Source organism: Crocuta crocuta, unplaced genomic scaffold, assembly GCF_008692635.1.
Source record: "Crocuta crocuta isolate KB4526 unplaced genomic scaffold, BGI_CrCroc_1.0 scaffold339, whole genome shotgun sequence".
NCBI lineage: Eukaryota > Metazoa > Chordata > Mammalia > Carnivora > Hyaenidae > Crocuta > Crocuta crocuta.
The window spans coordinates 2,559,783-2,572,483 of record NW_027530357.1 but is presented as its reverse complement, the minus strand read 5'-3'; the positions used below and the strand labels follow the sequence as shown (position 1 = coordinate 2,572,483).

Here is a 12,701-nt window from a genome sequence, read left to right as displayed (position 1 = left end):
CAGTCTGGATATTTCAAATGAAGATTTCAGCAGATACAGCCCTAACCACCTCTCTGAAGAAGGGAGATCCAGAAACAGAACTGAGAGTTAATTCCTTCCCACCCCAATGAGCAGAGAAAGTACTTGGTCCTCATCATCTTAGTATAATTACAGCTAGGAAAAGGGAACCTACTTAAAATGGGCACATTTTATAGAGAATATTACTTGGAGAACATATTTTGATTGATTGGAGCTTTATCTCAGAAAATAAAAGTAGAAATCAGGCAAGTAAATTTATCCTTGTTATTTTTAAAATCTAAATTACAATTGGAATTACAGGCTGATTCTAAGAATGAGCTGAGTATGAATCACATACTGATTTATCTTGCTCTAATTTTTGCAACGAAATTGTATGCTAATATACTCAATGGCATATTTTCCATCAATGTTGGACTTGTGCAGTAAAATCAGCCATTTCTTTAGAAATGTTTGAGAGTGTCACTGGTTTTCCCAGAGGCCCATCTTAACCCTTGACATTTAAATCCTTCTCTTTGGAAGTGGTCAAGTTTGTTGATTTTTTTTCTTCAGTTATTTGTCCAACTACCAGAATCTCTTTTGTCAATGCCCATAATTGAAAACAAATGAGAAGCAAAGACACCTACCGGGGGAGGAGAGACTCTAGAGCAAGCTTGAGGGCCAAATTTGGACAGATGCCCTGTTCTTATAAGTAAAGTTTTATTGGAACACAGCCATGCCCATCTGGTTATGCACTGGTTATGCCGCTTTCATACTACAACAGTAGTTGAATGGTTCAGACAGAGACCATATGGCCCACAATGCCAAAAATATTTACTATCTGGACCTTTACAGAAGTTTGCTGATTTCTGCTCTGCAGTGAAACGAGAGAGGTGAGTAGAGATAATTAGATAAGTGATCAGTTCATTGTGAAGATTTTCAAGTCATTCTCTGGCTTCCCTGGGGAACTCTGTCAAGATTCCAGATAACATGCCCAGAAAGCCAGAACCCTCCTGTGCCGTGGGTACAGCAGAAAAACCTGAGATAACTCAGATTTCAGCATCTTGAAATGAAGGTTTATATTCATCTCTAGTCATGTGGCTTTTAAGATATGAAGACAAAATAAATTCCAAGTAGGAGAGTTACATTAAGCCTATTTGTAGTGGAAGTGAAATTATAAAATGTGTCCACAGGGGCCCATCATAAAGCAAGTGAGAAGATACTCAATGCCCAGAGGAAGAAGGATGGCTCAAGGAAGGCCATTTGGGATGTCAGCTGAGATTAATGAAATGAAAGAAAATACCCATCATTCTAGGCTGAGTGGGCAATCTTCCATCTCTGTATCCATTAATGACCAACGATCTACCATGCCAATTTTATGGTTGTGGGGTTTTTTTGTTTTGTTTTGTTTTTTGCAAAGAGTTTCATGTCCTGCTCTACTAACCAGACCACGGCAACGAGGCCTGCAGTGACTCACATTCAGCCGCGCTGGGCTTCTACATTCTGACCTGCCAAAGCAGTCTGCATAAAAAGATCATTTTATAAGCCAAGAGACAACCAAAGCCTAACTGCTGACTTTCCACACACGCCTGGCAACGGCAGGAAGGCAACACCATTGTTTCTGCCTCTTGTTCACAGGAACTGGAGCCATTTTCAACCATGGATGGAATAAGCAACTTCTTACAGAGACACCAGATAGTCTCAAGAGGAAGGTGCCTGCCACCTAATTAGTGAGGCAGTGGAGAAAAAAATCTAATTACGGTACTCTGTTCTTGGCATGACTTGGAAACTACTGAAAGGAAATCTGGACATTTTCAGGACAGAACTATAACCCTTTAAATAGTTCCTCTTGAGGCAGGATTAAGCCGAAAGAGTTAGGAACAGCTGGTTATTTGGCACTTGTGGTTTTCTAAGCAAGTGCCTGGGATTAAAACCACACTGGCCAAAATTTAGACTTTAATATTTCAGTACAAGAAAAACTATCATTAGGATATAATCTCAGAATATTAAATTTATGATTTTTTTTCAAGAGCTAAGCATTTTTTTATGAGATAGTTCCTCTACCATCTTGTAAATCCCTTGAGAATAAAAACCTATCTTCGTCTGTGGATCCCCAGCCCCAGACATTATCTAGCACATGATAGGGGATCCATATAATTCTTCAGAGTAGACATACCAGTCCAGAAAAATTTAAATCCTAGGTCAGTTAAATATTCCCCTTGGGTTAAATAATCTCAGAATGTACTTGTGGATCAAGATCTTAAAGTTAAAGTTAAATATCTCAAAGCTCCACATCGACCTGGATCTGGCTCACAGCCCTCTGTGTCAAGACCAGGTCAGTCCCATTCCATGCACTGCTGGTGGGACTGCAAACAGATCTAGCCTTCAGGGAGGAACATTCAGTAACATCTATCAAAATTACAAACGGACAGGGGCGCCTGGGTGGCTTAGTCGGTTAAGCGACCGACTTTCGCTTAGGTCATGATCTCGCGGTTCGTGGGTTTGAGCCCCGCGTCGGGCTCTGTGCTGACTGCCAGCTCAGAGCCTGGAGCCTATTTCAGTCTGTGACTCCCTCTCTCTCTGACCCTCCCCTGCTCACCTTGTCTCTCTCTCTCTCTCCTAGAAATAAATAAAACATTAAAAAAATTAAAAAAAAAATTACAAATGGACATCTGATGTCACCCATCAATTTTGTTCCTAGGAATTTATCCTACAGATAGATTCCTGAGCACGCAAAATGACATAAGCACAAAGTCATTTAATTTACTGTGGCAACAGTCTGTACATAACCCAAAATCCATTGATAAAAAAGCAGTTAAATAAATTAAGGTCATGTGAAGGAATGCTATGTAGGCATAAAAACAACAATGGAGCAATCTCCAAGATACATTAAGGTACAGGAGAATGTGCAGTGCGCTATCACCTGATGAAAAAGAGGAAGAGCGCTTCCAGAGCAGTACAGTAAGGACCACCGAAAACCCGTTCCTCCATGCAGGTAACAAGAACACTGGCAACAGTTGTCAAAATCAACTGTTCAGAACTCTGGAAATTAACCAAACTTGCAAGAACTCTAACAGTGAGATGGGGCACCTGGGTGGCTCAGTCGGTTAGGTGGCCGACTTCGGCTCAGGTCATGATCTCGCAGTCTGTGGGTTCGAGCCTCAGAGCCTGGAGCCTGTTTCGGATTCTGTGTCTCCCTCTCTCTCTGACCCTCCCCTGCTCACGCTGTCTCCCTCTCAGAAATAAATAAAACATTAAAACAAAAAAAAAAAAATTAAAAAAAAAAAGAACTCTAACAGTGAGAGCATTTATGCAAGAAAAGTAGCTGATAATCTCAGTAAGAACAAGCTCTGTGACATGTTAATGTGACCTATTTCCATCCCTTTCTCCCCAGTTTTGAAACCAATAGCTCTGTAAGAGTACCCACTGGAGGGACGAGATCAGGATTGAAGCTCCCCAAAAAGCCCCATCCCCAGAAAACAGTCCCCATCTCACCTGTGTGGCTAGTGCCTGGAAAAGACCATACCTGAGTCAGACCCTGCTCATGAGAAAAGCCCTATTCCCAGATGTTTATCAAAAACAATCAACAGCAAGTGTTTAATCTGGCAAATATCTGAGGCAGTGATACCAGTTGGGGAAGAAGCTGGCCAAAACACCCAAAAGGAAAGCTGGGGGTAAGATGTCTACAAGGCATTTTGAAATGGTCTCTTATATTCATAGGGATCTAGAAGGCCATGCATGCAGGCAAGGCTCTGCATGTGCCCAGGAAAAACCCAAGAAGGCTTTAGTTCTCAACTCTGGCTGACTTTGAGCATCGAAGGTATGCCCAACACACACACACATGCGTGTGCGCGTGCACACGCGCGTGCACACACACACACGCAAAGGGTGAGAGACTTAACTGATTCAATGCATTGAACAAAATCTCTGCCCTATCATTAGCTGATAAGTAACCTAACCAAGCAGAAACTTGAGTGGCCAGGCACACATAACAAAGAATACAGACTTTACAGATTTAGTCCAGGAGGGTCACTCATTAAACAGCACCACCAACAGGGGCGCTTGGGTGGCTCAGTCAGATGAGCATCAACTCCTGATTTCAGCTCAGGCCATGATCTCATGGTTCATGAGTTCAAGTCCGGCGTTAGGCTCTGCACTGTTAGTGCAGATTCTCTCTCTCCCTCTTTCTCTCTCTCTTGGGATTCTCTCTCTCCCTCTTTCTGCCCGCCCGCCTCTAAATAAATAAAAAACATTAAAAAAAAACAAAAACCAACCAGCAACAACAAACACAGGGTAGGGGGAGGGATGGGACTCTGATTTCCAGAGTTGCCACATTATATTATTTGAAATGTTCGGTCTCCCAACAAAAAATTAGAGGACACGCAACGCAAAGAAAGAGGGAAGTATGGCCCATACAGATGGGAAACCTTCCCTGGCCCCCAGGCCCAAGCTGGGAACCCTGTTCTGGACCCCCATGGTGCCTTAAGCTACCCCAGCCAGAGCCCCGTCCTTCTGGTCTGGGCTGTCACTGCCTGATTGCCCATCATGTCTCTCTCCCACTGGGCTCTATCAGGGAGGGACTGCATCTGGTTTTTCAGCACTGTCCCTCCTACAGCAAGACCAACTACCATGGCAGAGTATCTGCTAAGGCAATGAATGCACAATTCATGCTACATTCTAGAAAACACAACAGAGAAAAATCAGACATTTCCTTCCACCTTTTCCAAGGCGGGCATTTAAACTCTCCTGATACTTGTGAAGGGCATTTTAATGCTATAGATCTCAAAGAAATTAGTGCCTTGAGCTTGAAGACTGGGAAAACTTTGACCAGTTTCACAAAATTTCCTTCTATCTTACAAGAATAGAAATTGGGAACCAAATCAAAGGGACATTATAAATTACAGTACATCTGTGGAATTCTGCACGGTTGTAAAAATCCTGTACTCTGCCTCCTGTAACGGAGAAGTGCTGTACCTGCGGGAGGTGGAGGGGCCCCGGTGGTGGTCCGTGCCGGACTCCTTCACGAGGTTTCCTTTGCAGCAAATGACCCTTAATTTATCCTGGTATGAGGACGCCAGGTAAATCGCTCCTGAGGAAATTGCAGGGCCCAAGTAGCGTGGGTTCGGGATTTCCAAATACGCTCGGGCAGGGGTCCTGTGGAGTTCCAGAGAAGAGTTTACATTCAGCCTATCGCCGTTGCTAGGTGGGATGGCAAGAAACCTCCCCCTCCACCCCCTTCCCGCAACCCCAGCAGCGGAGCTTTTCAAAGCCTGAAAGGGCAATGCTTACCCCAGAGAGGAGCGTGCCTGGATCTCAATTACTTCGAGTGAGTTGAAGTGGGTCACGAACAGATAGGGTTCTCTGTAGGCTGCGTGGCCACCACAGAAGGGCATGAGGCAAGGAAGGGTTAAAAGAAAAAATCAAAACCGGGCTGCAGTGCCACCTTGGGCCTAGCCGTCCCACCTAAAGGAATTTATCCTTCACATACATCCATGTGCCAACATAATGAGGCACGTTCAAGTATACTCACCGCTATGTTGTCAGAGCAGAAAATGGGAACTGAATCAAGGGGACATTATAGGGGGTCAGTTAAATAAATTATGGTACATCTCTGGAATTCTGCACGGTTGTAAAAACGTATGAAGTTCTATAGTACGAATACATAAAACCCCTGAAGTGTACAATCTTAGTGTGAAAAGCAAGATTCAGAATGTGTAAACTGTGTCACCATACTGATTTTTTAAAAACAGGAGGGGGGTAGATAATGTATTATGCGTATTTGCACAAAGCACCGGAAGGATAAGAAACTCAAGCATTTTTCTCCCCTTGGGGAAGAGGGAATGGAGAATTAGGGAGACAGGTTATTTGGGTGAGGCTTTTCATTGCATACCTTTTTAAAGTGTTTAATTGTATACATTTTCAAAAAACATTAGAGACAGGGTTCATAGATAATTAAGTATTTCTGGTCTTAATACTATATGTCTATATCACAGTGTCCCTGAAACTCTGGGACATGATAGGATCTTTTCTGTCTTAAAAGGAAAAAGACATCATCACTATCATCCTTTCAGTAAATTAGGACTTCGGTATTAGACTATTAGTCATGCCTCCTGGATAGAGCCTCCCTCCCTGGACTCGAGGCTGACCCTGTGGCTGCTTTAACCAGTAGGATGTGGTGGAAGCAAGAAGGCCTGCCGGCGTGCACTTCTGCTCTCCTGGAAGAAGCCCACGTGGAGAGGAACTGAGGCCTCCAGCCACCAACCCAAGCTGAGTTCCCAACAATTATACCAATTGCCTGCTGTTTTGTGAGGTCTTTTTGGACTTTCTAGATGTCCCAGTGGCCCCACTGGTACCACATGAAGCAGACCTATCCAGTCCAGCCTCGGCATCTTGGACAATGACAAGTTGTTGTGTAGTCGGTGACAAGTTGTGGAACTTGTTATGCAGCAATGGATAAACCAAATAGCCTTGACAGGTATTTCAACCATAATGGCATTTCAGAACATTCACACAGACATGTGTGTACACATTTGTATGCATGTGTGCGCTTATGCTTTGACCCAGCAGCTCCACTTTTAGGGCTTAGGAGCAACAGATATTATTTGACAAGGGTGCAAAGATTAGAGCAAGGTGTTCATCACGGCAATGTTTACACTTAAAGAATGAGCATGATCTATGCGCTGTGCCTAATGAGAACTGGCTAACCTGACAGGTGTTCAGCTAAGCCATGGGATACTCTGCAGCCTTGGAAATGACTTGAATAAATTCACAGCGAATGCTCTGCTTTCTGTCATGAGAGCCTAACAAATATTTCACAAGGGTGGTGGGTTTGGCTTATGCAGTTCTTCATCAGAATCTTTGCCCTGGACACTTCTTCAGGTGACACTGACCTACGGAGCTTGGTGTCTACTGTAATCCACAAGCATAGTGCTCAACCCAAAAACGAGTCCACCTGCAGTTCTTTCCTAGGACACCAGCTGCTGGCAGAGTAGAGCCCTCCATACCTTGCATCACTTACCAAAGGCCAAAGGTAAGCGACTCCACTTGAGATCGTCTGTGCGGCTGCGTCTTCCGTAAGAATCCACGAACACCCCAAATTCTGCAAGGAGTTGGAGCCCGGGGCATCAGCACAGCCAGAGGCTGTGACACATACTTTGACAGAAGAATAAAGGATCGAACCCAGGGGACCACCAGCCAGATTTAACTGGATCACTAAAACTGAAGACCTTTGCTGAGTCACATCTCTCAGAGATGTGTTAAAGGAAAGCGGGAGAGACAGGAAATAAGGCAGGAGGAGGAGACAGGACACACGAAGGGGAAAAACAGAGACCCAGACACAGGGAGGAAGAGACAGAAGGACCCGGAGATGGGGGGAAGGGGGAGAAATGAAAGAGAATGAAGAGAGACATCAAAAGAGAACTCAAGAAAGAAGGAAAGGTAGGAAAAAAAGAGAATGGAAAGCGAAAGAAGGGGCAGAGAAGGAAGGAAGTGGCTGCTCTCGGGGGAGAATATGAAAGAGCTGGACCAGGCAAGAGCCCTGGAGGGGCCCGGGGCCCCTGGCGTGTGCGAGGCGCCAGGCGGTGGCGGGCGGGAAGCCCTGACTCACCGTGGAAGCAAAGCAGGTACTCCTCCCGCTGCCCGGCGCCGTTCACCTGCACGATCGAGACGGGGAAGCTGTTGGAAGAGGAGGCAAAGACAGCAGGCGCCAAGGAATGGTCATTCTTATCCAGGAATTCTGTAAAGTCAGGCGAGAAGCGGGGGCTTCAGGAATGAGCTAGCACCGGTGGCAAGGCCGGAGCAGAGTGTGGGGTGGGGGGAGGACTCGGGCCCTACCCTCAAGCGTGTACTGCTTCATGTCAATTTCGTAGAATTTATTGGTTCCAATGAGGATACTGTAATTGGTGAAGTGGATGCAGCTGCAGGGCTCTGAGGTCTCTATCTCCTGAGACAGAGGGTAGAAGGAAACGATGTGAGTTAACACAGGGCAGCCCCATTTCCATTGCTATTCCATTTCCGCCTCAAGTATCTAACCCAGCCTCGGAGACAGTCACCTCTGGACTTGCTCACGTTCTCAGCCACACAAAGCACACTCGATCCTTTCATGTCCCCCATGAGGACTGATGATCCCTCTGCTAACTCTGAGTTCTCTGCAACCCCAGACCAAGAAAATAAGGTCCAAAGGCAGCCAAAAAAGAGTCAGAAACACCATTTCAATGAAAAGGCAAAAACAGATCTTTAAAAATACAAATTCGGGAAAACACTGGAAAACACAGGGTTAGAGGGAGTGGGTTTAAGCTTCCTCCTTTTGGTAAGCTAAGTTTCTAACATGAACCTATATCACCTATATAATTAGTCTTGTCATCACTGTCATCTCCGTTAGTGACTGGCTTTCTAATTACTTCCACTTATTTCCAGGCCAGTCCTAATATTTAAAAAAAAAAAAACAAATCCTAGGCATACTAGGCCACAAAATGGTGGCCAAGAATTACAGGGAAGCAATGATTTCTGAGAAATCTCCTAAAGCTAACAGTTCAAGCTCACAATCCGCACTATCATCACTGAATCTTTACTGATCACCTGCTAAGTATGAGGAAACTTTCAGGCAGCAACACACAGTGAAACGGCAGGGGAAAGTCAAACTTCAGTTTTGGTCTCAACTTTGTAACAGGATCTCAAGCCAGCCTCAATTGTCTAACCTGAAAATTGGAGATTACCACCCCTGCATTTCAGAACTATTGTGGAAAGTATGTAATAACCAGCTCAGTTTCTGATACCAGTAGGTGCTCAATGAAACAAACAAACAGCCCACCCAGGATAAAACTATTTCCCTGACACACAATGATCCCTGTGTATATTCACCCATCAGTCATTTCACTTCTGAGACTAATCGTGAAGGCACCTGAAATAAATTCGGCTTACGACAGGTGGCCGAGGGACAACGGCCAGCCTCTGGGAGTGAGGCAAATGATCCAATGTGCACCTTGTCCACACTGCAGTCACCATTGCCACCACTCTGCTTCCTAATTACACATCGAAACACAGCACTGGCTTTTCCAAAGGTTATTAATAGAAACTTCTAAGATCTGCCATAGATTCTGATAAGTGCCGCCAGAGACTGCTAGCTTCTCAGAGAGATGTCTTCCCTTTTCTATGCTAATTTAAACGAAGTGTCTCCTCCATCAGCCAGCTTCCTGTCCTCCTTAACAAAGGGCTTGAATTCACTGGGCAGGCTGGAGAGGCAGTTGACAAACAGAAGGAAAGTGAGGGGGAAAAGTGCAGCTACTGGAGCTTCAAGGCTCTGGAGCTTCCACCAGGAAGGAAGGGTGTGTCTGTGTGTCTGTCTCTTTCCCCCTCTCCCCACCCAGAGATCCCCAAGGCTGAAGGGACCTGGCACACACTGTTCCCTGAGACAGCACGCTTTCCCCATGGGTTGCTGGGGACAGCAGGATGCGCGAGGCCCAGCACTTACTTTCCGAATGCAGTACTTGCTGAGGTTTTCGTTGTAGCGGAGAATGACGACTTTGTTGGGCATGGCTGCACAGATGCAGAGCCCGTTCTCAATCTGAAAAGCAATCAGGGAAACAGAGAGAAAGTGTCAGTCGTGGGTGTCCTGGCTCCAGAACAAAACTAGGAACTTAACATCAAGTTAGAGCAGGTCTCTCCACCGCAGTACTGCTGACATTGGACCAGGTAATTGTCTGTGCGGGGAGGCCGCTCTGTGCACTGTAGGATGTTGAGCAGCAACCCTGGGCTCTACCCTCTAGGTGCCGATGGCACAAGCACCAGTTGTGACAACCAAAACTGTCTCCAGACATTGCCCAGTGTCCCCTAGGGGACGGCACTCCCCCTGAATAGGAACCACTGATTTAGCAAAGATCCGGCGAAGGCCTCTGGGAATCACCTGACCCCACACACATTTGGTGTGTGTGTACCTTCTCCTAGGGACAGGGTCTCCTGATGATCTTCCCCTGAGGGAGGAGGAAGGCAGCAGAAATCACCTCAAGAATTTGGAGACTGTGGTTCACAGAGAAAAGTTCTCAGCTAAGAACTGTATGTGTAGAGTTCTCTTTTCCTACAACAGCTGAATCCCCTTACTTCACCTCCCATAACCAGGTCTTTGTCAGGTCACTAAGGGAGGAAAGAAGCTTCTCAAATCAGTGCTGACAGGAAGGTCAGCAGTTGGCAGGGTGTGTGGGGTGAGATGGGACACCAGAGGGAAGGAACATACAGGAAAATGGAAATTGTTAGTAATGTTCTATTTCTTGGAGTGGGTAGTGGGCTTGGGGATGTTTATATCATTAGATGTTGTAATTTTATAATTTACCTGTTTTTGAGTATTTTAAACATTGGGAAATGCCCATTTCTAAGTAGTACCATCATTCACAGAAGAAAGCATAAGAAATTTTAAAATATGTGAATGATAAAAATTTATCGGATGCAACTAAAATTGTGGTTAAGAGGGAAAATTTATAGTGTTGGAATGCTTATGTGACAAAAAAAAAAAAAGACCTCCAAATTAATTACCTAAATGAGATTAGAAAGAGAATAGTGGAAGAAAGCCAGAGAAAACTAACTGAAGGACAGAAAAACAAAGATTAAGGAAAAAGCAAAAATTAATGGCAAAAAAGAGAATGCCATCATAGTGAGAATCGGTAAAGCCCAATGCTGCTCCTTTGTAACGATTAGTAAAATCAGTATAAAGCCCATGAAATTAAGGCAAATAAGAGATACAGCCCAATTAATGTTAGGGATAAAAAAAACAAAAAAAAACACAACCACTGGGGCGCCTGGGTGGCTCAGTCGGTTAAGCGTCTGACTTCAGTGCAGGTCATGATCTCACAGTTCGAGAGTTCAAGCCCCACGTCGGGCTCTGTGCTGACAGCCTGGAGTCTGCTTCAGATTCTCTGTCTCTCTCTGTCTCTCTCTGAACCTCTTGCTCTCTGCTCCTCTCAAAAATAAATTTTAAAAATATGCAACTACTGTAAGAGAATTAACAACAAAGAACAAAAGAAAAAAGGAAAAAGAGAAAAGTTCCCTATAAAATGAAAAGAATAGGGGCGCTTGGGTGACTCAAGTCGGTGGAGTGTCTGACTTTGGCTCAGGTCATAATCTCAAGGTTCATGGGTTCGAGCCCCACATCGGGCTCTGGGCTGACAGCTCAGAGTCTGGAGCCTGTTTCAGATTCTGTGTCTCCCTCTCTCTCTGTCCCTGCACCCCCCTCAAAAAATGAATAAACATTAAAAAAATTTTTTTAATAAAAAGAAAAGAATTGATAACACTGACCGGCCACAGTGTTTTACCTTGCTCAGTTCCTGTCTGGAAATCCTGGGCCCATCTAAGCAATGTCTTTTGTCAGCACCTTAAGATTCACCTCCTCCAAGAAACCTTTTCAAATCAACACCTTTCTAAGCAGCCATTCTCCTACGTTATATTCTGTCCCTCTTTTTTTATTGCCACAGTTTATCACAACCATCATATAAGTGACTAAGAAAAGAACTTCCAGAGACCAAAAGTCCTTAAGAACATTGGCCAAGGCCAAGGCCCCCTCAGGAGGTTCCTGGGGTTAACCATAGCCTTCCCCCACTGGTCTTCCATCCCTCAGCACAGAACTCTCCGAAGGCTCAGTCATGTACACAGAATGTGTCGGGTAAATGCTGACTCAGTGGCTAAATAACAAATACCCCATGAGCCATCTTCTGAGAAGGGAAAGGCAGTGGTTTTCAACAGGCCAACTCCAGTAGCCTCCGGTGGCTTCCGAATGCTCGATTCAGATTTCATTAAAGCTAGACACGTTCATGTTGCAGGCACCCACAAATACTCTTAATTTAAAAAAAAAAAAAAAAAACTTTCCAGGCGCCTGGGTGGCTCAGTCAGTTAAGTGTCTGACTTCCACTCAGGTCATGATCTCACAGTTTGTGAGTTCGAGTCCTGAGTCAGGCTTTGTGCTGACAGCTTGGATTCTAGAGTCTGCTTCCGATTCTGTGTCTCTCGTGTGCACGCGGCCCCTCCCCCCTCAAAATTAAAAAACAGTAAAAAAAAAATTAATAAAAATTATGAAGTTTCCCTAAAGAAGCAGGCAAGCAAATAAATGTATTTATGAGCCAAAATCAATATGCTGTTAGCTACCAGCAAATTAACCTCACTTATGGGGAACTGACTTTATGTTCTATAAATGTCATAAATCAGAATTTGCAAATTTCTAGTAATAAAACATTTTTTCATCCAGTCTAGGAGTGAGGCTCCATGTTAGATTAAAAAAAAAGAAAGAAAGAAAGAAAGAAAAAAGACTCCATCCTCTCCATCCCACACGTGTACACACACATACACATTTTGTTTTAACCATGGATCTTCCTTTCGGTTATGTTAAAATTTATTCTCATTTTTCTCTCTGACATTTCCTTTAGATTCAAAGTGTGTGCATGGTTACACAAATTCCCTCGCGTGCCTTAAGGAAGCAACAGAAACTTAATCCAGTTAGAAGACATACAATTTTCAAGGTCAAATCGGTAAGCCTCGTCAAAAGGAGGGCAGAGCCAATTTCCAGAACATTCTACCAGCTGAGACCCTGAGGAGAGCCTACCTTGCCAGCAGCAAACAAGTGGCAGCCCTTCACGGCTTCGAAGACGTTGGGGGAGATGTCCGGCTGCGCGGGAAGGTGAGCCTGTGCCAGGGACTGCTTCACTTTCTTCACGTCAACAAGGCACAGC

General features: G+C 44.7%; 1 protein-coding gene across 1 annotated transcript in view; it reads right to left on the bottom strand.

Annotated features, from left to right (window-relative positions):
* The window catches only part of CIT (citron rho-interacting serine/threonine kinase), a 161,507-nt gene that overhangs the window by 4,489 nt on the left and 144,317 nt on the right, over positions 1-12,701 (bottom strand). Inside the window, exons 39-45 of the mRNA XM_077766016.1 lie at positions 12,575-12,701; positions 9,464-9,556; positions 7,828-7,936; positions 7,601-7,729; positions 7,013-7,093; positions 5,284-5,362; positions 4,969-5,148 (exon numbers count right to left, since the gene is read on the bottom strand). The exon at positions 12,575-12,701 is cut by the window's right edge and continues 5 nt beyond it. Of these exons, the coding sequence (XP_077622142.1) occupies positions 4,969-5,148; positions 5,284-5,362; positions 7,013-7,093; positions 7,601-7,729; positions 7,828-7,936; positions 9,464-9,556; positions 12,575-12,701 (798 nt within the window). The remainder of the gene's footprint in view (positions 1-4,968; positions 5,149-5,283; positions 5,363-7,012; positions 7,094-7,600; positions 7,730-7,827; positions 7,937-9,463; positions 9,557-12,574) is intronic.